The 24,589-nt window shown below is 39.6% G+C and overlaps 1 protein-coding gene across 1 annotated transcript in view; it reads left to right on the plus strand.

Moving 5' to 3' along the window:
• Positions 1–24,589, plus strand: part of ITFG1 (integrin alpha FG-GAP repeat containing 1) — a 212,439-nt gene that overhangs the window by 59,991 nt on the left and 127,859 nt on the right. The window contains exon 8 of the mRNA XM_073307742.2: positions 8,754–8,838. Coding sequence (XP_073163843.1) covers positions 8,754–8,838 — 85 coding nt within the window. The remainder of the gene's footprint in view (positions 1–8,753; positions 8,839–24,589) is intronic.

Consider the following 24,589-nt stretch of genomic DNA (forward strand, 5'->3'; position numbering starts at 1 on the left):
CAAGCACAAACTGGTGGGACCGCATAGTGTTGCAGGTCTGGGACGATTCCCAGTGGCTGCAAAACTTTTGCATGTGTAAGGGCACTTTCATGGAACTTTGTGACTTGCTTTCCCCTGCCCTGAAGCACAGGAGTACCAAGATGAGAGCAGCCCTCACAGTTGAGAAGCGAGCGGCGATAGCCCTGTGGAAGCTTGCAACGCCAGACAGCTACCGGTCAGCTGGGAATCAATTTGGAGTGGGCAAATCTACTGTGGGGGCTGCTGTGATGTAAGTAGCCCACCCAATCAAAGATCTGCTGATATCAAGGGTAGTGACCCTGGGAAATGTGCAGGTCATAGTGGATGGCTTTGCTGCAATGGGATTCTCTAACTGTGGTGGGGCCATAGATGGAACCCATATCTCTATCTTGGCACCGGAGCACCAAGCCGGCGAGTACATAAACAGCAAGGGGTACTTTTCAATAGTGCTGCAAGCTCTGGTGGATCACAAGGGACATTTCACCAACATCAACGTGGGATGGCCGGGAAAGGTACATGACGCTCGCATCTTCAGGAACTCTGGTCTGTTTCAAAAGCTGCAGGAAGGGACTTTCTTCCCAGACCAGAAAATAACTGTTGGGGATGTTGAAATGCCTATATGTATCCTTGGGGACCCAGCCTACCCCTTAATGCCATGGGTCATGAAGCCGTACACAGGCAGCCTGGACAGTAGTCAGGAGCTGTTCAACTACAGGCTGAGCAAGTGCAGAATGGTGGTAGAATGTGCATTTGGACGTTTAAAGGCGCGCTGGCGCAGTTTACTGACTCGCTTAGACCTCAGCGAAACCAATATTCCCACTGTTATTACTGCTTGCTGTGTGCTCCACAATATCTGTGAGAGTAAGGGGGAGACGTTTATGGCGGGGTGGGAGGTTGAGGCAAATCACCTGGCTGCTGGTTACGCGCAGCCAGACACCAGGGCGGTTAGAAGAGCACAGGAGGGCGCAGTACGCATCAGAGAAGCTTTGAAAACCAGTTTTATGACTGGCCAGGCTACGGTGTGAAAGTTCTGTTTGTTTCTCCTTGATGAAACCCCCTGCCCCTTGGTTCACTCTACTTCCCTGTAAGTTAACCATCCACCCCTCCTCCCTTCGATCACCGCTTGCATAGGCAATAAAGTCATTGTTGCTTCACATTCATGCATTCTTTATTCATTCATCACACAAATAGGGGGATGACTACCAAGGTAGCCCAGGACGGGTAGTGGAGGAGGGAAGGAAAATGCCACACAGCACTTTAAAAGTTTACAACTTTAAAATTTATTGAATGCCAGCCTTCTTTTTTTTGGGCAATCCTCTGTGGCAGGTTGGCCGGTGGCCCCCCCACCGCGTTCTTAGGGCGTCTGGTTGTGGAGGCTATGGAACTTGGGGAGGAGGGCAGTTGGTTACGCAGTGGCAGTCTGTGCTCCAGCTGCCTTTGCTGCAGCTCAGCCATACACTGGAGCATACTGGTTTGGTCCTCCAGCAGCCTCAGCATTGAATCCTGCCTCCTCTCATCACGCTGCCGCCACATTTGAGCTTCAGCCCTGTCTTCAGCCCGCCACCTCTCCTCCCGGTCATTTTGTGCTTTCCTGCACTCTGACATTATTTGCCTCCACGCATTCGTCTGTGCTCTGTCAGTGCGGGAGGACAGCATGAGCTCGGAGAACATTTCATCTCGAGTGCGTTTTTTTTTTCTTTCTAATCTTCACTAGCCTCTGGGAAGGAGAAGATCCTGTGATCATTGAAACACATGTAGCTGGTGGAGAAAAAAAAGGGACAGCGGTATTTAAAAAGACACATTTTATAAAACAGTGGCTACACTCTTTCTTTCATGATAAACCTTGCTGTTAACATTACATACATAGCACATGTGCTTTCATTACAAGGTCGCATTTTGCCGCCCCCCCCCCCCCCCCGCGTGGCCACCCCCTCAACCCTCCACCCTCCCCGTGGCTAACAGCGGGGAACATTTCTGTTCAGCCACAGGCAAACAGCCCAGCAGGAACGGGCTCCTCTGAGTGTCCCCTGAAGAAAAGCACTCTATTTCAACCAGGTGACCATGAATTATATCTCACTCTCCGGAGGATAATACAGAGAGATAAAGAACGGATGTTGTTTGAACGCCAGCAAACATACACTGCAATGCTTTGTTGTACAATGATTCCCGAGTAAGTGTTACTGGCCTGGAGTGGTAAAGTGTCCTACCATGAAGGACGCAATAAGGCTGCCCTCCCCAGAAACCTTTTGCAAAGGCTTTGGGAGTACATCGAGGAGAGCCGCAAATGCCAGGGCAAAGTAATCCTTTCACATGCTTGCTTTTAAACCATGTATAGTATTTTAAAAGGTACACTCACCGGAGGTCCCTTCTCCGCCTGCCGGGTCCAGGAAGCAGCCTTGGGTGGGTTCAGGGGTACTGGCTCCAGGTCCAGGGTGAGAAACAGTTCCTGGCTGTCGGGAAAAGCGGTTTCTCTGCTTGCTTGCTGTGAGCTATCTACAACCTCATCATCATCATCATCATCATCTTCGTCCCCAAAACCTGCTTCCATGTTGCCTCCATCTCCATTGAAGGAGTCAAACAACACGGCTGGGGTAGTGGTGGCTGAACCCCTAAAATGGCATGCAGCTCATCATAGAAGCGGCATGTTTGGGGCTCTGACCCGGAGCGGCGTCCGCCTCTCTGGTTTTCTGGTAGGCTTGCCTCAGCTCCTTAAGTTTCATGCGGCACTGCTTCGGGTCCCTGTTACGGCCTCTGTCCTTCATGCCCTGGGAGATTTTGACAAAGGTTTTGGCATTTTGAAAACTGCAACAGAGTTCTGATAGCACGAATTCCTCTCCCCAAACAGCGATCAGATCCCGTACCTCCCGTTCGGTCCATGCTGGAGCTCTTTTGCGATTCTGGGACTCCATCATGGTCACCTGTGCTGATGAGCTCTGCATGGTCACCTGCAGCTTGCCACGCTGGCCAAACAGGAAATGAGATTCAAAAGTTCGCGGTTCTTTTCCTGTCTACCTGGCCAGTGCATCTGAGCTGAGAGTGCTGTCCAGAGCGGTCACAATGGAGCACTCTGGGATAGCTCCCAGAGGCCAGTACCGTTGAATTGTGTCCACAGTACCCCAAATTCGAGCTGGCAAGGCCAAATTAAGCGCTAATCCACTTGTGAGGGGTGGAGTAAGGAAATCGATTTTAAGAACCCTTTAAGTAGAAATAAAGGGCTTCATCGTGTGGGCGGGTGCAGGTTTACATCGATTTAACTCTGCTAAATTCAACCTAAAGTCCTAGTATAGACCAAGGCTCAGGGAGCTCTTTTAGCTCCTTTACTCTACCAGAACATCAAAGGGTATTCGTATAAATGAGAATCTAGATTCAGGATTATTATTCAGTTAAGACTAAAATCTTAACTTCCCCTACAGCAACATGTGCTGCAGCCATGCTACCAAATCTAGCAGTGATCACCTTTTATAGTTTATATTGTAAATTAAGGCTGTAATAGAAGTAAGAAATCTATAAAATCTTAAGTACAATATAATATTACTTTGAACTTTCTTACAAGGCCTTTTTTATGCATGCCTTGCTTAACATGTGCATTAGCATGGGAGGGGAGATTAATACACTATCACTTAAATGTATTGTGTAGTAAATTTTTAACACAGCTTTGCATCAAAATTATGAGAATAAAGACATGCACCTTCTTCATCTAACCATAATTACCTTTGCTTTGTGTTGAAGAATGGTAAAATGGAGAGACATGCAATGGTCAATCAAGACTGTATTTTTTAACATTACTTAATGGTACTCATAATTAGTTTTTCCTAAAATACCAATAATATAAAGAACAATATGTGCCCCTTTAAGTCTTTAATGAAAAGTATAAAAATATTATTTCATGCACTTTGTGTATATTTGAATACAGTTTTTAGTGTAGATTGCATGTGTTCTGTGTACACTGTTTGCCGTTCAGTGAACCCCCTCAAATTTATGCATTCCATTTAGCAACATCTTTAAGAGGTTTTTTAATTGTGGGGCCACCCCTTTAGGGGAGTACGGACAAACAGTTGGGGATGGGAGTGGTGATATCAGGTGGCTCAGGGCAACCCAGCGGGGCTTGGGAAGGAAATGTCACCTCCACTTGTTGGATCATATTGAAGAAGTTCTGTATTAAAATCACAAATGAGTTTGATTCCCCAGAGTTTAAATTCCAGGGTATTACTAATTAAGAGGTCTCTTGGTTTTTGGTACTGTTTCTCTCCCTCTATGTGTGAAACTTGCAAGCTGCTAATTGTGTTAGTACATTCTAAGACAGAGTCTATTCTCAAAGCAATTCACAGAGAGAGAGACTCAAAGCAATACTCTAACAACAGAAACAGCACCCAGAGACTCCCCGTCCTTTTGTTGTATTAACAATTGTGATTAAAATAGAGATAGAGGATGTATGTGGATGGATGCTTGGTGTGGATAATAACTGAATGATCAGGGAGGTGCCAGCCTAAGAATCCAGTGTCCATCTGCTGAAGAAGGCTTCAAGTGGAAATAACCAGAGGACCCCCCCGGAGGGCAGACTGGAATCCACCCAACAGCCTCAAGAATGGGAGAACCAAAGAACAAGATAACATCTTGGAGCCGTCAGGAATGTGCTATCTGCTGATTGATTCAGCAACAGCATGATGAAGCAATTCCCATAGACTGGCATAGGAAGAAATTCCTATAAAAATAGACTCTAAAAAGTGAGAACTTTGGGGTCTGATTCTGCAAGCCAACTTCCAGGAGCATCAGATGAGCATCTGACAAGGCCCTGCTCCCTCCTCATGTCCAGGCCACCTGGCCAGTGGCTTGGCATGAGCAACTCTAAGGCTGGTAACTATGATAACAACCTTGCAGAACCTGTGTGTGTGGGTGTGTGTGTGTTTGTATGAATGAATGTGTGAATAAATATGAGATTGAATGGAATGTTATAGCTATAACAAACTGCTTACTATGATTCTTTCTGTATTCACAATAAATGTGGTATTTTGCCTTTTTCCCTTTAATAAGATCCTGCTGGTTTTTATTTTATTGGTACAACACACTTCCGACTCACTTTAGCAGACCACTCAACCTGTCTCGGTTGGGGAAGGAGATGTAATCAAAAATTGTAACTCAAAGCAGGGGCTCAGCTCAAAATGTTTGAAATAGGCCACTTGCCCCTCCCCTCCCAAACATTCCTCTGTGCCCCACAATTTGAAAACCTCTGTACTAAATAAAGTGTTGTCTGGCATTACAGGATTTTTCCTCGCATACCCCCAGGGGTACGTGTACCCCAGTTTGAAAACCACTGTGATAAAGTATTGATGCCAGAGCTATATCAAGGATATTGTTCCCACCACCACCACTGCAAATTCCTATCACCATAGTTTCAGGAAAATGTCCTGAAATTAAACAGAGGTATTGAGACATTTTGGGGAACACCCAGACTGGTAAAGGGTTGTGTCACTGCCTGCCCTATAACTTCAGGGTCCTTGGTGCTGTGCATCTGCGATTCAAATGCCTGACACAGCCAAGTTACTCTTTGCAAGGTGACAACAACCCTTCCAGTCCCAGTCTCCACAAATCAGTCTTCCTGAGTTCTGAAGCTATTCCTCGCTGGTTTGGCAGCCCCCCCACCGCCCCCCCCAATGGTGTGAAACCAGTCCCCTGTTATCAGTTTGCTTTGGCACACACATTCCACACAGTTGACACACCAGATCTGCTTGAGATAAAAATGGTGGCATGGTTACTCCTGTTAATTCAAAGTGGGGAAATTCTAGTGATGTCACAATGTTTTCCCATTAACTCTAATACTCCATCGTTGTCTTTTCCTGGGCTGGACAATGGATGGGTGCCTGAAGTTGGTTTCATGTAAACAATTGGCTTGGAAGGTGTCCCTCCCTGATGGATTGCTCCCCACCCTCCCTTGCTATGAACTTGTGAGCACAGTTTTCTGTATACACAAATACATAAATTCATAACCATGGTCTGTATACATCTCTCATAGTGACTATCAAGTTCAGAACATTACAAGCTTTCATAAAAGATTTTCCTAAATATATTTGTGTAGTACAATGACATAGTATACAATTAGTTGATTTAACTGTATATTTTTGGGGTTTAAGCCTTCTGTTCTCCTTCTGGGGTGTCTGGACTTTTTTGTGGCTTCAACCAGTAAATATTTGCCATTTGGAGTGGAAAAACAAATGTCAGCTATAGAAATCTGACAGACAAGAATAAAAGAATTAAGAAAAATAGAATGATTCATTGCATGTATTAAATTAACTGAACTATTTCAGGAAAGATGGATGAAGTACAATTAATTAAGGCCTTGTCTATGCTGCCACTTTACAGTGCTGAAACTTTCTCGCTCAGGGGTGTGAAAAAACACCCTCCTGAGCAATGCAAGTTTCAGTGCTGTAAAGTGGCAGTGTAGACAGTGCACCCGTTCCCAGCGCTGGTAGCTACTCCCCTCGTGGGGGGTGTGTGTGTGTGCTTCTTTTACAGCACTGGAAGAGCTTTTCCCCTTACCTGAAAACCAGCATACACTGTTGAATGGCTAGTGGAATAAAAAGCATAATGTCTTTTAAATACTACAGTCTTTAGTTAGAATAAAAAACTGCATATCATTAAGATGGTGAGAAATATTCTCAAAAGTGAGAATATTTTACATGTAATTAAAACTCCAGTAAATAAATATTTGTAGTTAAATTATCATATATGTTGATTGGCTTCTGTTTTAGACGTTGGGAAGAATTGGTGGTAATGATTTTTAATTATAAGAAAAAATATAAATTTAAAATATGTTGTCATTAGTGCAGTCCATGCATATGTATGTAGGCATTGCTTTCTAAGCTTTATTGGATAAAATATAACTTTTTGGCATCAAGGTTACTGAAAACCTAGAGTCAATAACTCAAATCTGTGTCTTTGAGTAGAATTATAGTCACCCAGAAACATAAATTTTACTGTTTCAGGAACTAAGTATTTTCTTCCTTTTAATCTGAAATACATTTCTGTCTCTGTCATCAGGGGATCAAAGGTGACATGAGAATTCAGTGTTTGGAAGGCCTTATTATATGTTCTCAGTGCAAATGGCTGCAATCTAACTACCACATAAATAAAAACCACATGCAGCATTTATAGGGGACTCAAATGTAAAATCTAAAATTTATTCAAGTCAGTTAAGAAGAACAATTTGGATACTGGATCCTTCAGAGACTTTAAGACATAATACATCTTTCTGATTAAAGATAAAAATTTATCTGAAACAAAGTATATTCTTCCTTTAATCTACCATAAAATGCTTTAGAGGTATTGGCCTCTTTCTTTCTTTTCTGGTCACTTGACATAGGGCCTAGTCCTCGTTACTGCAATGAGATAAGTAGCATCTGTAAGGATTACAGACTCAGCACTGCAGTCAGATAATTCTACTGGAGCTGTTCATGGATAACAATATGAGCTTACCGTTCTGGGGAAATCACTCTGTTTGTTTTTGCATCCATATTGATTAATTTGTCCTCTGAGCCACTATCAGTTACAAATTATACTCCAAGAAAAAAATTAGCTATAATCAAATGTCAAGGGAAAACTATCCCCAACGAAACCTCATTTAGAGAGCTAAGTCTATAAATCTAAATAGTGTCTGAGTTAGAAAAATATGGACAATCTCCAAAGTAACAATAGCGATCAGACTCAGTTTTAATCCCTCATGTAAAACTAGTTCTATGGATATACCTTCTAAACAGATAACATTATTAAAAGGGAGATGAGTCAGATAAATTGTCTGAGTGTAATAAAGATACACAGGAGGTTAAAACACAAAAACTGTCCAAATAAGTGATGGTCCAATTTGAACATAAATTACAACTGAGAAAACTCTGAATCAGTGGGAGAAACTCTTAATTTTTTTATTCCTAAATTTCCAAAATATATATTTCAGATTTGATGAAATGTTAAATATTTCATGGTGTTTTTGCAGTAGTTTTCTGAGATGTCACACCTGTTACATTTTGACTCAAGATATTACTTAATATGTTGCGTTTTACAGGTTTCAAGTACTCCGGTGAGGAGAACTCCCAGTAAAGTAATTGGAGCATTGGGCCTCAGATCTTTTTTTATTTATTTTAATATGTAACATTTTTGTTCAACAGCTGGGGCCTGAGCCTGCACTATACCTAGTGCCCTCTAATCCTGTTATTTCAGTAGGACTGGAAAGAGGCTCTGCGCTTTGCAGGATCAGGTTTTAATTCATAATATTGCATGGTGTTGAAACAAGCCCTACACAGCACTAGTATAATCCGAATAATCTGGAAGGTAATTTCTATATTAATAGAGTAATTTAATAAATTGTAAGTCTTAATTCATTAATGTAATTTAATATTCATTGTTTTGAATATTTAGACACCTTTATCGTATGATTATCCCAATGAAGTGACTAAATCTTTTCCTAAGAACAGATCTAAATGTGCATACTCCTATTCATTCATGGAGTCTTGTTGACTTCCATGATTCCATGCAGGACTAAGGGTCTGCACATCAGATTTGTTTGGCGGCTCAGGCTCTAGTATTCCAAACAGCACAAGTTTTCTCAGTTAAAAGACCGTTTTTCACCTATTAATCCTTTTTTTAAAAACTATTTTTAGTCTTTAGTTTACACTTCAAATTTTCATTGCTTTGTTTACAGTTCATTAATGTCATTTTTTATGGTGTATGTTTATTGTATTTGATAGGATGGGAATTTCTCCAAAGTCACAGATATAAAGCAAAAACCTGAAGATACGATGGTTGTTGGACAATCAGTGTTTGCAGATTTTGGTGAGATTCCTCCTTTATTCCTCCCCCTAAGCTATCTGACACACATTTATTTTTATTATTAATTAGTTATATTTTTATATATATATAATATATTTTAAAACGCATGTTAAGCTTTTACCCAACAGATTGCAGTGGTTCCTTTGCAGGCATCATAGTCATGTAGACATATAATACATGTATTGTATTCCTTCACTCTTCCTTTCCTTCTATATATAGAACACCTGTTGAAGTCAACGAGTATTGTGCACGCAGAAGGATTTGATAATTTGGAAGTGACTATTTTAGTTCATCGTCTCAGACCTGTACCTGCTTACGCCGGTGCAACCCTAACCCTTGACTTCAGTGGGACTATTTACTTGCCTGAGGTTAAGCACATGTAAACTGTGTGCAGGATTGAGTCTTAAATCCCTATTAAGACTACTTTAAAGCACATTTTTGACATTTTTGTCTAGTGGGTCTAAACTTGGATATAATAACTATTTTTTAAAAAGCAGTAATGGAACATATTATGAACTAAAATATTATTTTCTTTTTATTTTCAATATAAATATTTGCAGTTTATTAGGGATTAGATTCTATTCATATATTCATCAGTATTTTATTGAAAAAATGAAATGGCTCAAAGCTATGTGAGGACATAGCAAGTCTGTAGAACCATGTATTTCTCTGTTGCCTTTTTGATCAGATTTTCATAAGACATTTGCTTCCCTTTAGGCACCTAAATAAAGTGGTAAGTTTTCTGAAGTTCTCCGCACCTCGCAGTTTCCAGAATGCCTAATTAGAAGCTTTTGGATGCTAAACTCTTATGAAAATCTGGCCCTTAAACATTGAGTAAAGGTATAGATTATTGGAGTACGTATTGGGCAATGAGAAATAGAATATAGGAGGAAAATAATAGATCAAATATACTCAAATCATATTTTAAAAGCAGTGCATCAGAATGTAGTCAAGTTAAGAACGCTAACAGCTACTGGGTGATGACCACTCTTGGACTTCTAGTTGCTTCATTTAGGAGCTTAAATGCACCTAATCTCTTAGGATAATTAATCCTAAATTTTCATTAACTAATTATGGCTTGTATAGATTAATAAACTTAACAGATTTGTAAAAGATGATTTGGAATTTTAAAGACTGAATACTTTGCATAGTTTATTAATTTAATTTGTTGCTGTATTCAGCGAACTTGATTACTGTGGTGTTGACCTCATTATTTTCCTAGCTGGGGTTTGCTTTTTCACGTCATGCTGTTCATCTGTTGGGAATCCTTTCTTATGTACAGAGTCACTTCGGATGTTTAAATGTGCCCTAACAACTGTCCATTGTATTTAATTGTCAAGACTGTAATATTAGATGACTATGAAGAATATTATAGAGAGGAGACTTTTTTTCCTCTAACCTCTTGGGTTCCCTCCATCCTGATTTCTGCCCTGTCCACTCTAATGTAACTGCTCACAACAGGATCTGTCATAACCTGTTCCTGACTTTCCCCCATCCCCATGTTCCTCAGCTTCACTGTTTCTTTCTTTCATCACTCCCCCTTTCTTCACATTATGTCTTCTGTTCGCTCTCTCAGCATTAGTTCTCCTCTCTCAAACTAGCTACCACCTCTCGGGGAAGTGGATTAACTATAGCAACAGGAGGAGAACCCCTCCTGTTTCTGTATTGAGCGTCTACGCTGAAGTGCTAGAGCGGGGCAGCTGCAGCATTTTAGATCTTGCCACTTTTCTCCACAACCTACTGAATATGTCGATATGGACATATTAGTTATCAAAATCACCTCTTCTCCAGCTTCACTCACCCACATTACACTTCTCCACCCTAGTCAGAATGTAGCCACCAAAATTATGTTGCCTGTCAATCTGACCATTTCAAACCCTTATTTGAAACCTTCCCTGCCAACCTCTTACCTACTGCATCAAGTTTAAACTTCTCATTCTTGCCTTTAAAACCCTTCACAACTCTACTCTATCTGCATTTTGGATATCATCTTCTGCTGTTTGCCCCTTTATTCTGTCATTTATAATACCTCATCTTTCCTATCCATAGTCCTCTTCTCTGGGCATTTTGTCACATTACCCTGCATACCTGGAATGCCCTCGTCATCCCATTTCATCAGGCCACTGCCCTCTTATTTCATGACCCTCTTAATAGCCAGTTTTTCTTGCAATGGTCACAATACACGAATTGATAAATAACTTTAAAAAAAAAATCCCACAAGTCTTCCTCAGCTTTAGGATACACTGGGAGATCCATATGTCTAGTTTTTAAGAGTGTAAACTCTTTGGGACAGAGCGTGTTGGTTTTGTGTACTGTATAGGGCTGAACGCCACTCTCAGTAATAAACAAATAGAAATAATGCAAATATTCATGTTGCTCTTCATTACCATTTTTTAAAAATTATTGCTGTTTGACGTACAATTGTTTCCTTAAGAAGTAATTTGTTCAGAAGACATTATCTACGCAAATGTCCATAAACTGTTCATATGCATAAGAAAGTAGGACCAACATTTAAATTAATTAAAATGACTTCTTTAAAGATGCTTGAAACATCAGGATTCTTAATATTTTAATCAACGTTTGTTTCAGAAAGCTTTAGAACAAAGGTATAAACTTAATTTGTATATAAATCCTTTTTTTTTTGCGAGTATTAGAAACAATTAGTCTAGATTTTTCCATTCAGCAGTAATACTTCCAAATGCATGGATTTTTGTTTGTATATTTTAATAGTCAAAAGGACATTATGTTAAAATTAGTTCTGTTTTGTTCATCAAAATTTTCCTTGTAGAGTCCATTCAAAAATTGTACTTAATTTAACTTACATTAGGACTTGAATTTGAAGGTTTATAATCAAGCAAAATCTCATACATTGTGTATGTTGAATATGTTGGGAGGCATTTCAAGTAGTGATCCATTTGATCTCAGTTTGATAATGTTTTTATTTCAGCACCTTGTTGTTTTTTGACTGTGTGCTAAAATGTTATTTGTTCGCACGGTAGCATTTACAGCTATCAATTTTTTAAACAATGATTCAGGTGATGCACATATTAAAGAAGATAAACACATAAATTATTCTCTGGAATTAGATGATTTCCATAGATAGTGCTTTGTCCCACTGCAGTAACTAGCAGTCTTATGGCCCTGATTCTGCAAATGCTACTGCATATTAGTGGATCTACTTGTGATAGTTAGCTTTACCCTCATTAATGAGTATTTGCAGGATTGAGCCCGTATTTAGATGTTGTGACATGGTTGCTGTCATAAACATACAGCTAAGGGTAGCCCAGAATTCCTCCTTACTTGTAAGGGGTTAAGAAGCTCAAATAGCCTGGTTGGTACCTGACCAACAGGACCAATGGGGAAAGAAGATACTTTCAAATCTTGGGAGGGGAGAAGGTTTTGTTTGTGCTCTTTGTTTTGTATGGGGGTTCACTCTTGGGACTGAGAGGGGCCAGACAGAAATCCGTCTTCTCCAACCCATCCCATCTAAGTCTCCAATATTGCAACCAGTATAGGTAAGCCAGGGAAGGTGGATTAGTTTATCTTTCATTGTGAATTTTCCCTGTGCAAATAGGAAGGTTTTTTCCTGTTTTCCATAACTTTAAGGCTTTGCCCAGAGGGGAATCCTCTCTGTTTTGAATCTGAATACCCTGTCAAGTATTTTCCATCCTGATTTTACAGAGATGATTTTTACCTTTCTTTTGTTTTTAAATAAAAATCCTTCTTTTAAGAATGTGACTGATTTTTCCATTGTTTCAACACCCAGGGATTTGGGTCTTTGATCATTTTGTAACCAATTGGTTAGGATATTATTCTCAAGTCTCCCCAGGAAAGGGGGTGTAAGGGCTTGGGTGGATTGCTGGGGGAAGAGGAACTCCAAGTGGTCCTTTTCCCTGGTTCTTTGTTAAATCACTTGGTGGTGGCAGCGTTACTTAAACCCAAGGTACAAGGGAGAATTTGTGTCTGGGGAGTTTTTAACCTAAGCTGATAGAAAAAAGCATAGGGGATCTTTCATGCGGGTCCCCACGTCTGTACCCTAGAGTTCAGAGTGGGGAGGGAACCCTGACAGTTGCTCTGACGTGTGGTACAGCAATTTTTGCCTTATTTACAGTGATGCTCTTGAGGGAGTAAGAAGAGAGCCCGTATTAGAGCCAGAAGATTCCTCTGTTTTATGGTGATACTTAAAAAATCCTCAAGATTTTTTAGCACAGTTTAGTTTGACCTTTAAAGATCACCTCTCCTAGGCGACTGAATTTTGCTGGTCTGTGGTATGGCTGCTGAATACAGAATTCATATATAGTATAACAAAGTGAAGTAGAAGTTCAATGATACTTAGAGGTTATGCTAAAAAATTTTATTTAATGTATTGTGCAAAAGTCATTAAAAATTAAAGTTTTAATTAAAATTAGGCCATCTACAAACATTTGCATATTGTATGCAGTTTGAAAGAAAGAACAAAACCTCAAAATATTCCGAAATGCTTTTTATCCATGCTTTCACAGTTTTGTATTGCCCTGATTGACATGGCTGTTAATGATTCCAAAAAGCAGATGGCTTTGATTGATGCCATGAATATTAATAGGCACAAAGTGTACGTCAGCTTTCTTTTGAAAGATGTAAGTCCTAAGGAGCCATCTGAAATAGGATTTCTCTCACCATGTGTTGTAGCAAACGGAAGTGACTTAATATGGCCAAAGGATGCATCATAATTTTAGAAACTTTGTCATATTTGATAAGACATTTAAATTAACTTAGATCCCAGGATATCTGGGATCTTGAACATTCTTAAATTATTCTAATTTTGTGAGCATATTTTTCAGGAAATATAAGAAGTATGTTCATCTAACTTGTTGAGTGAAGAATAAAAAATTAGATGTTCAATATTAAGCCACAGTGTAATTGCAGAATTTGGTTCTAATTACTATCAAAAAGCTTTGTAGATTTTCATGTTCCCTTTGTTATAGAGACAAACTGAAAAGATACTTTTCACATACTGTAGTCCCAGAGAAAGCTCAGGGATAGCTTTAGCTTCTCATAATTTGAACATGATTATGAAACAATGTAACAATATATTGTTTTAGGCTCTTTTGATATAGCTAGGTTGAGAGGACAGAAAAAGTGAGAAGTTTCTTGCACTTTTATTTTGTAAAAGAAAGAAAATAATTTAAATCCTTTTTGATTTGAGAGAGACAGCTAAAGGTTTCTTGGTCATTTTTTTTTCTCTGAAAAGATGATACCAGTGAAGTTGCAATGTACAGAGTCTAAAAGCAAACTGACTTTCAGAAGTGTGTCTTTGGTTGTTTTTCCTCTGGAAACTAAAACAGCACTCTTAAGCATAATTATTTTTTCTTCCCTTTGATCTTTTTGTGACTAATCTAAATCAATATCTTAGTAAATTAAAAGTTGAGTAGATAATGTGTGAAAGATAAAGTAGAAAAACCTGACCAGAAGAATCTAATTTTATAACCGTCCTTAATATATACTTGAACCACTGGAGAGACATTCCAGATATGTGAAAACTGAGCATCTCAAACTGTTGGTTCAAAGAGACAGTGGTATTGCTATATGGAATTTAATCAAATACAGAAGTATGGCATTCAGTAAACATTGCTTGTAGATGAACTAACCAAAGTCAGGAAATATGAAGGCTAAGGTGAACAGAAAACTGTTTAATACAAAATAGTAGTTGACTGGGATATGCAGGTGAATGAGACACAAATTCGGGGATGGATTTTAAAGCAGAGGCCACAACTTATTAATTCATTTTAATTGGAATAGCAATGGGAGTGAGTGCAGCCTCCTGGTCTCCCCTCCTGTCAGTACCAGACACCTGAATGGAGTCCAGCATGGCATTAAATGGCCTTATTCCATATAGCCAATAAATCAGGGTTGTCATCCTTCAGCCTAACTCACTGGACTCAGACTACCTCTGAATTCTCTTGTCCCACTATGGGAATCAGTCTGCAAAGACTTACGGTCTACCCCTTCTCCTTACAAGCTATTAGGAATACCAGCCAGATTCTATGTCTTCATTCGTGTTTACCCAAGGAGTTGGTCCTTTCAGACTTCTATCCACATTGGACACTGACTGTAAGCTGAGATGAATTAGACATTCCCTTTTAATTCCCAACATTACATTTCTATTCTATTCCTTAAATCTAAAACCTGGACTACTAGGGTGGCAGAGAAAGCTCTCCTCCCTCCCCTGAAATGCATTTTAAGGCAGGAAGAAAGATGCAGTGAGGGAAAGGCTACAGTGTACTTGAACATACACGCTCCCCACCTTACCCTTATCAGGGTCCCAAGTGTGGACCATTCTCCTACTGATCAGGTCAAACTTCCTCACTCCCCCACGGAGACAGTGGGCAGAGGGGCATTGTTCCCTCTCCATTTTCTTTGCACTTCACATTTCTAGAACTCATATATTCTGCAAAACGCTTCAAATACATTATGCACACAGCTTTCTGAACTCATATCTTTGCCAACTGGAAACAAAAATTTCATTTTCAAAAAGTATGTATTAACCTGTAAGTTTAAGGTCTCATGTTCAGTTAATGATTTTAGATCTTTAAACACTTTTTTTCTAAAATTTGTTTAGAAAAGCACTTAAGTATAAAACTCCAACCTTAACCTTTATCATTGTGCAAGAAATTTCCATATTCTAGTAAACGTTACACTGACAATATCTCGGCACAGTCATTGAAGGGAAGGCTATAACTATAAACTTAATTCTAAAGTTCCCATTTTCTTCTTGTTTTTGTTTGGGATTATGTGCTTTTTTGTCTAACATTTATTTTTGTTTCCATTTGGCTAAAACTAAGTACAAAAATTTAAATAGCATGGGAAGCTGAAAAAGTTCAAGTCTAGTGTAACAAGTAAATAATTGTGAAATACATTCACCTGATTAAATGTAACCGAGCTTTTGGGGGATTAATATCTGTAGTGCAAGTACAGATTTAGATACTTCAATGTTATACATGTATCCTTTCAGTTTTACCTGCAATAGGGAGACTTATTGAAGCTGTGTAGTAAAAATCCTTATTAGAAATAGTTATTGTACATACACAATAGCTCTCTTTCAAAGTAAAATATCCTACATTTTCAGTTTTGTTTCTGTTTAGAATTTAAATTGCTTAAATTGAAGGATCAATTCTTCAGATGTTCAAGTATGTCTTCTTAAACCTCTAAGCTGTTTGTTCATTGTGGATGGGATAAAGTTGCAAATAGAACCAAAATGGTTGTTTTGGGTGGTTTTCTTTTTTTTTAAGGGAGTGAAGGTTGAGTTAAATTTCTAAAACATATACAAGTTCTGTGCAACTGGAAAAAGTAGAACTTTAGCCTAGAATACACTTTTTACAAGCAACTAACAAATGTAACGAAGATGAAGAGTATGGGTTTACAAATCAGGAAGAGGTCACACCATTGTGAAGCTCTATTCTGGAGTGTGTAGTTGTTTTGCTTATTTAATATAGGGTTGAAATTTGAGAAGTGTTCCCTGCTGCACACTATCATTTGGGATCCCTTACAAGTATGGTGGAGTAGTATATGTTGCCCAAATCAAAATTGAGCACTTACAGACCGTCCTTTCTGCTGTCTGAATCATCAAATAGCAAAGATGGCAACTTGTTACCATTAACACTTCTAATTTGTTTTGCTGAAATGGAAATTGCTTTGCAACATTATTTAATTATTTGATTTATTTATGGTTACTGCTGTACAAAGATTTTTTAATTTTTTATGTATAAAGTTTCATACTTTGCAAAATTCCCTTGTTGCCTTAAAATTGATAATCAGTAACATGGATTACTTGATTTCAGAATACAATGCTATCTGTAAAACAGAATAAAGCTACACCTACCAGATTTGTGAAATACACTAGTCTGTGTGACAGTGCAATTCACAAGAAAAAAGAACATATATAATTGTAATCTAATTGTAAACTAAAACTAACTTCATCTTAAGTACAAAAATGGGGGGAAATGACTTTCTGCATCCAAAGCTCAGTTATGTTTTTAAATACAAAAAAAACCCCAATAATGGACATTCAGATAAGTCAGCCGCCGTAGAGCTTTTCTGCGGTCCTAAGTCAAACAAGGAAACAGTATAGGGAGGTCCCTTGCTGCTTTTTTTAAATACCCCACTATTTGTGGAATTAGGCATTATTGCCAGTTAGGTTTGTTAACATTCCTTCATGGTGCTCCTGCTGATTTACCAGCCCTTTTTAATGGATTGCAGTGTTTTATGGCTCTTGAACATGGGGTTTAACTATCACTGCCGTATACTAAGTTGGACCCACCCACACAAGTTTTCTTCAAATCAGACATTAACAACTTAAGAATCATTGGTACACCTGAATCCATAGAATCTGGGACCATGGTTACTGTTCATAGCAAATTATGTTCTTATATTCCCCAGGTGAACATGTATATTTATTTAGGAAGATGACTGCTTGCCAGACTGATTAACTCACCAGATCTGGAACTTGAGGAAAAAGTCATGAAATGTTGATTTCTGAGATCTAGACTTCAATGGCTATCTTATTGGAATTTTGTTGGTTGTTGTATGTATTTGTTAATAACTAACTTTTATGTACATTAATTCCAGTTTCAGTTTCCGTTCCTGAGATCATAGTGCTGGGACTACACATAAGAACATAGATCATTAGTGTGCAGTCTTGAAATATTAAATAGGGAGTTGGTGGATTATCAAGGGTCTTAAGTATCTTGGGCTTTTATTGTCCTCTTGTCTGATCCAGTAAAGTGGTTTACCTTGGTGATACCTGCATTTTAACAAAAACACATTTCTTTTCAAAAAGTAGTTTTAACTAATGTTGCTCTTCTAGTGATTGCACATGTGCATTCTACTCTAGGTGTGTGTTACTTGGGGAATTCTGAGCATCTGTGGACGCGCAGAATTCCTCAGTCACGCATAATTTTGTATTTTTCTGCATAAAATATATTTTGCCAAGGCAGCTAGCTGTTCTAGTAAAGAAAATTCTATGCCTCAGCTGCCCCTCTGGTACTCTGCCCTGGCTGCCCATCAGGACCGGCAGAGGAAAAGAAATGGGGTTTAGGTCAACACCCCCTTCTACCTCAACATCATCGCATGCCCCACCCAGACATCCAGGGAGTTCTAAGCAGGTGTTTTGATGGGATACTTGAGGATGCCATACCAGTTTCTGTGATCCCTGTTTCTCCTTGATTTGCAAACTGTATGTCCTACTTCCTCAGTGCTTGGTTACGTATGACCACAGCCCGTTGGGTGTTGAGCAGGGTGGAAGTAGGATACACCCTCCAGCTTATTTCTACTCCTCCTTCCCACTTCCCCCCCATCCCTTCTCAGGGAACCCACTCGTATAGAAGTTCTGGTCTAGGAGGTTCAGTCTCTTCTTCAAGTGGTAGCCGTGGAAAAGGTTCTGCAGAATTTAAGAGGGAAGGGGTTCTACTCCCATTATTTCCTAATCCCAAAAGCCAACGAAGGTCTCAGACCAATTTTAGATCTGCCTCAGCTCAACTATCTCAAGAAAATAAAGTTCCTCATGGTCATGCTGGCATCCATTATCCCATTGCAGGATCCCAGAGGCTGGTACGTCGCCCTCAATTTGAGAAATGCCTGTATTCATGTATCAACATACCAAGGACACAGAAGGTGCGTCAGATTAGTAGTGAACTGCTCACATTACCAATTCACAGCCCTCCCATTTGGCCTGTCTGCAGCAAAGTGGGTGTTCACAAAATGTATGGCAGTAGTGGTGGCTTTCCTGGGGAGGTTCCGGTCTATCTTTATCTAGACAACTGGCGAGTCAAGGGCTGGTCAAGGCTCAGATAGTGTCCAATGTTTGACTCATCCACTCAACATTCAAGGCCCAAGGCTTTCTGATAAATGTAGAAAAGTCTAACCTTACTCTTATGCGAAGGATAGAGGTAATTGGGGCCAGGGCCTACCTCCCAGAGTTCCCTGATAACACACCTCAAAGGTCATCAACTCACAACAGCTTGAAATTGTATGTGGCTCTCGGCTCACATGGCTTTGTGCACATACGTGGTACAATACACAAGGATGCACCTCATACTTCTTCCAGTGTGTCTGGCCACATTATACTCCCAAACTGCCACCATCTGGACACTGTACTGGTTACGGGTTCTCGTCTCTCTCTAAATTGGTTGTTGGACCCACTCACAGTTTATGCGGGCTTTCCCTTTATACGCCCTCAACCGTCAATGACCCTGGTCTCAGACATGTTAGTGCTATGGTAGGGAGCTCAACTGGGGCCCCTCAGAACTCAAGGCCTTTGGTCTCTGAAGGAATTTTCACTCCACATCAGTATCAGAGAACTTAGAGTGGTTTGTCTTGCCTTTTGGACCTTTCTGCTCCACATTATGGGCAGAGCTTGTTTTTTCTCACGGACAGCACTGTAGCCATGTTTTACCTCAGTGGGCAAAGATGAGTTAACTCTTCCCTTCTTTTCAAGAAGCAATGCAGCTATGGGAGTTTTACATAGCCCACTCAATCAGCCTTGAGGTCTCTTACTTTCTGGGAGCGCAAAATGAGCTGGCAGATCACCTCAACAGGTCTTTCTCCAGTCATCATGAGTGGTCTCTGTGCCTGGATGTGGCAAGAGGCATTTTCCAGCAGTGGGGGACTCCCTGGATAGACCTATTTTCAAACAGGTACAACAGAAAGTATCACCAGTTCTGCTCCCTACAATGCTGCATTCTGGGTTTTATGGAATGCCCATGTGCAATCACTCAGAGAAGAAAAAACGGTTACTACCTTCTGTAGCTGTTGTTTTTTGAGATGTGTTACACATGTCCATTCCACGACCTACCCTTCTGACCCTCACGTCGGAGTTTTCCAGAAAGAAGGAACTGAACTGGGCGCTTTTATACAGGTGTTATAGGATGGGCTGGCAGAGAGCGCTTGATCTGCCCCAACAGGTACCATGGAGGGGAAAATTTCAGGCGACTGTGCTCTGGGTATGCACATGCTGCAATGGACATGTGCAACACATCTCGAAGAACAACAGAAGGTTTGTAACCATTTTTTAGTTCCTGTCTCCAACTATGTATGGACATTTGGCATAATTTCTTTAAATGACCCCTTCCCGTCTCACAGATGTCCTTAACTATTGTAAAAAAGAAAAAATCTTTAAAGAGGCTTTTGTTGGGTTATTACACAGTCAGTTTTTCTTGGATAAGTTCCCCATGCTTAAACTGAGCTACTGGGACAAAGGATGCTAAGTAGAAATTATTTTTATATAAGTGGGTATTTAGAACAGAGATACTGCTGTGTTTACTGCAAAACTTTGTACCATATATCCATAATATGGTTATCTGTCACAAGTATTAACATCTAACCTTAATAACAGTGTCCCTAGACTGTTCTAGCAGTATTTCTGAGGTAAAATTCCTAAAATATCTCAATCAGTTAATAAAGATTATTGATATTATGCATGCAAAACAGGCATGCAAATGCTTGCTCAGAAATGTACTAGACCTCAGGGCTTCAACTTGATGAAAACCAGACTCTATCAAATAAATTGCTCTTTGGTCTAGAACATGATGGTGATGGTTTATAATTAACTTGACCAAAAGGACAGAAAAACAATTGACAACATTGTATTGCCCTTCTAAAAAAAATAAAAGTAAAAATCAGAGAAAGCTTTGAGATATGAATTTACTATAAATGGCATCTGAAGTGATTAAGGTGAGAAGGGCTGTGCGCTGGAGAATTCTACTCTTCTTTGGAGCACTTTGTCAGCCAAATAAGTAAGAGCTCTTCATTATTATTTTTTTCTATTCTCCCCATGTCACTATGGTAATTGCAATGCAGTGGTTGCTATAGCAAAAATGATTAATTCTTCAGTTGCTGCTGTCTGTTATGTTAGCAGAGGCTTTCATGAGATACCCATACTCTCTTTAGTATGAATCATGGTTGTCAGATATGATTCTTTTATAATTTGTTATTAAAAAGTGGTTTTGGGATTTCACATTTTGGGAGAACCTCTGAAAAATCAAGCAATTTCTATTTAAATGCCTTAGTGTGGATTTTGGAGCCCAACTTTAAACAACCAGGTTTGGAAACTTTTGGCTCTTCTGTTTAATAGGACATATTTTTCTCATCTCTTTATACTATACAAATAGCAAAATTATGAGAAATTTACACAATTCACCAGAGTACAAAAGATGGAAGTTATTAGGTGGTTGGTACTTGTTGTTAAAGAATAAATTCAATTAAGTTGCAATATATGAGTATAAAGGTGATTCCTAAATTGACCGTTTAAAATAACCTCTGTGGGTTTGATAATCTTCACAATTTACCATCAGGTTTTCTAGTTTGTACAGGGTCTGTGCTCTTCATATATGTAAACAAGGCAGTTACGTGCTTATATAACTTATATAAGTGTTCGTTATTTTATTCAATCTGAAACAAATTCATTAGGGAGTAGTTGGTTGAATGAATAGGGCACGGAACTGGGAGTTAAGGTGTTCTCTTCCCAGCTCTGCTACTGACTTACTGTATGTCTTTAGGTAAGTCATTTCACATCACCGTGGCCCAGTTTCTGCATCTCTCAAATAAGGATAATGATGCTTACCTTGGTTTTGTAAAGTGCTTTACAGTTCTTTGGGTAAAAAGCATTATATAATTGCTAAGTCGTGTTAGTATAGAAAGCTGTCTTTGGCTCCATTGTGGAAAAGTTTATGAAAATAATGGGCATGTAGACTCTGTATAATTGGGCTTTGTTAATGGCCATTGAGTTTAGATTAACCAAGTGTGTCTCTTAAATGAAGTGAATAAAAACTGATTTGCATGGATTAATGAGCCTCTTACTGTTCATTCAGTAGATCTATTCGCTTCAGTAGAGATTTAAAAATTAGTTTCATCATGGACATTTGATTAATTAATTTAAATGTTTGAGCTCGCTTAAATCAGTAATTCTGCTTTATTTAGACTGTGAAGAGGTACTGTTTGTATGGCTGACTGTGTTAAGTAGTTCCCCAAGTGAAACTAGCTCACGCTGTGTTTGCACAGTCTGTGCTGTAGACAAAGATGACAAGATTCTGATGATTTTCTGAGGGCAGCATATACCAACCTCCTCGTTGGTTCTTTCCATTCCTCCTTCATCATTATTCTCATTTGTTGTTTTCTTTGCTTCTGCTAGGGCTGCCTGATCTGTGTACTCTCCTACTGAATGGTATAGGCTCATGTTCATTCATGATAACTTTGAAAAGTTTTCCTCACTGACAAAGCCTAGGCTGGGGACATTGTTATATTTAAGTTGCTTAGCTGTACTTTTAAAGAAAATTGAGAATGGTTAGATTCCTTTGATGTTAAAGCCAGTTTTCCAATAACAATATTATGATTGTCAGGCAATCCCCCTTTCCTGCCCCCACAATAATTAATGTGAAATTAAGGTTATAAAAATATAAGTTACTTAACGAAAAAAACGCCTAAAAGAATGTTTTTAAAGAAATGATAAAAACAAGAAACGCTAGCCTGGATATTCAGAGTTAATTATACTTAAATGTAAACAAATTATAAAGTATGGAAATGCACATTTTGAGATTACCCAAATAACCTTAACTCTGTCCTTAACCCAACATACCTGTTGCACCTTGCATGAAAGGTAAATGTAATTTGATGAAGGATTTTTAATTAAAATCTATAATAAGCCTATAGCTGTCAAAATCTGAAATACACTATATTTGTTCAATCTGCCTAAGGCAGTGGTTCCCAAACTTTTTACCTTGCACCCCCCTCCCCTTTCCCTTGTCTGCGCCCTCCCCCATGGAACCGGGGTCAGGCTGTAGCACCAAGATGGGGGGGGACATGGACAGGGGTTAAAGGGGCCGAGGCTGGGGCTACAGTTGGGGGTGGGGACTGGGGCCAGGAGCAGAGCTGGGCGGCACTCCTTCCCCACCCCCTGTGGGGGGCTGGTTTAGGGTGCAGCCACCCCATCCCCCAACATTCCTCTGTGCCCTCCTAGGGGGACGTTCTCCACAGATTGAAGACCTCTGGCATAAGGAGTCATATTATGGAGTTGTGGCTTTAGTTTTGTATTTACACCTCTATATAATAAGTGTGATTTCTCTTTCACATTGTGTCCACCTAATTTTTGTTCCCTCCCTTAAGAGGTTTCTAACCACACACAAATTTGTATTACAACTGTGCTCCTGTGCCATTTTACAACTTAGTTGTTCCCTTTCACAATTGCACCAATTAAAATGTGTTTGTATACTGTGACTAGGATGAACAGTGTCCCTGTCTCCAGCTTAAAGGACTCTCTACGGAGCCTGACATCCAGTAAGACAACACTTTTATGTTTGAAACCTTGTACATTTGGGGGGAATTGTCCTGACTGAAAAGATGTAAAAGCCTGGCTTTTTCCAGCAACTCTGTGTGGTCTCAAAGAAGAAAGAAGTAGTAGTTTTAGTGATGTGAAGACAGGTACTCTTCAGTTCCAGTGCTATGGCAGTGTGCAGAGATACTTCAGGCTGATAACTACTCCATTTGCGGAGTCACTGAAGCAATGTGGAAGTGTGGTTTTGAGGCTATAATTGTTCTTTGGTTTTTCTGTAGGCAGCAACACAGTGTTAAGGTTGTTAACTTACCTTAACTGTACACTTTCATATTTCTGTGTAACCTTACCTTTTTTAATTTCTACCTTTTTTGGACAAAAATTCTAATGAGGGGTTTTCCGTTAAATCAATTGATATTTACAATCACAACAATAATTTAACTAGAGGGTGGAGGGGTTTTGCTTTCAGTATTCTAAAACACTTAAGGAAATATTCATTGTGACAGTGTTGAATGATGAACTGCACTCTGAGGTTTCATGCTGTTCCACACACTGTACCGCTTCCAATCTCCCCATATGGCTTTCCTTTCTCCACCTTCAGGTTGTGGGGGGGAATATGGAGGTGGGGGTAAGAGAATCATAAGAGGATTGGGTGACCTTTGAGGAGAAATGGGCTCTAAATTCCTTCCTGAAATTCCCAATTCACCCTTCATGAGTCTCTCACTTTCCTCCAGAGTGCCCACCTCCCAATCTCATGTTGCTCTTTCTCTTGTGCATGCCTTAAATTCCCTTAAAACTTTTATTCCCTTAAAACCATCCTTCCTCCTGCAAGATGCACAGAAACTTCTTTTCTTTTGAAATAGCAGCCACCCCTTTCCAGTCATAAAGCACCGGCAGGAGATGTAATACTATCAACAAACTCTTCAGCCACTTTCACTGGAAGCCAACACTCCATCCTAGGGAGCAGCTCAGCACAAGGCAGGAATAACAGCAAAACAATGCTACCTAGATCAGCATTAATTTGTTGGCTAATCTTCTGGAAGGGAAAGATGCCACATAAAGCAGCGTGCTCCTACCCACCTCTCCACATGTCCTGATCCCTGTGGAGGTGCTACGTTGATAGAAAGGGAAGGCAGCATCCATGGCAAAAGCTGCAACCATTTCCATCCATCCTCCCTTTCATACCTCTCAGCAGGGATCCCTTATGTTTTTGTCCCTTCCATCAGCATAGGCAGAGAAGAAAATAAGGGCCCTAATTTATTTTTTCCCCAAACTCTCTTGAAAGAGCTTTTTACTTGCCTGCAGAAAGGATACGATTTTTGCCCATGTGTTTTGAGTTTTGGTTCCAGATCAGTGACTGTTCCTGAAAAATTTTCTCTGTTTTCCCCTCATTTGCCAATTTGGTGTAAGTTGCTGGCACGGTGCAAATGTCTTTTAAAAAAACACTTCGGTATT

Source organism: Lepidochelys kempii, chromosome 12 (assembly GCF_965140285.1).
Source record: "Lepidochelys kempii isolate rLepKem1 chromosome 12, rLepKem1.hap1, whole genome shotgun sequence".
Classification (NCBI taxonomy): domain Eukaryota; kingdom Metazoa; phylum Chordata; order Testudines; family Cheloniidae; genus Lepidochelys; species Lepidochelys kempii.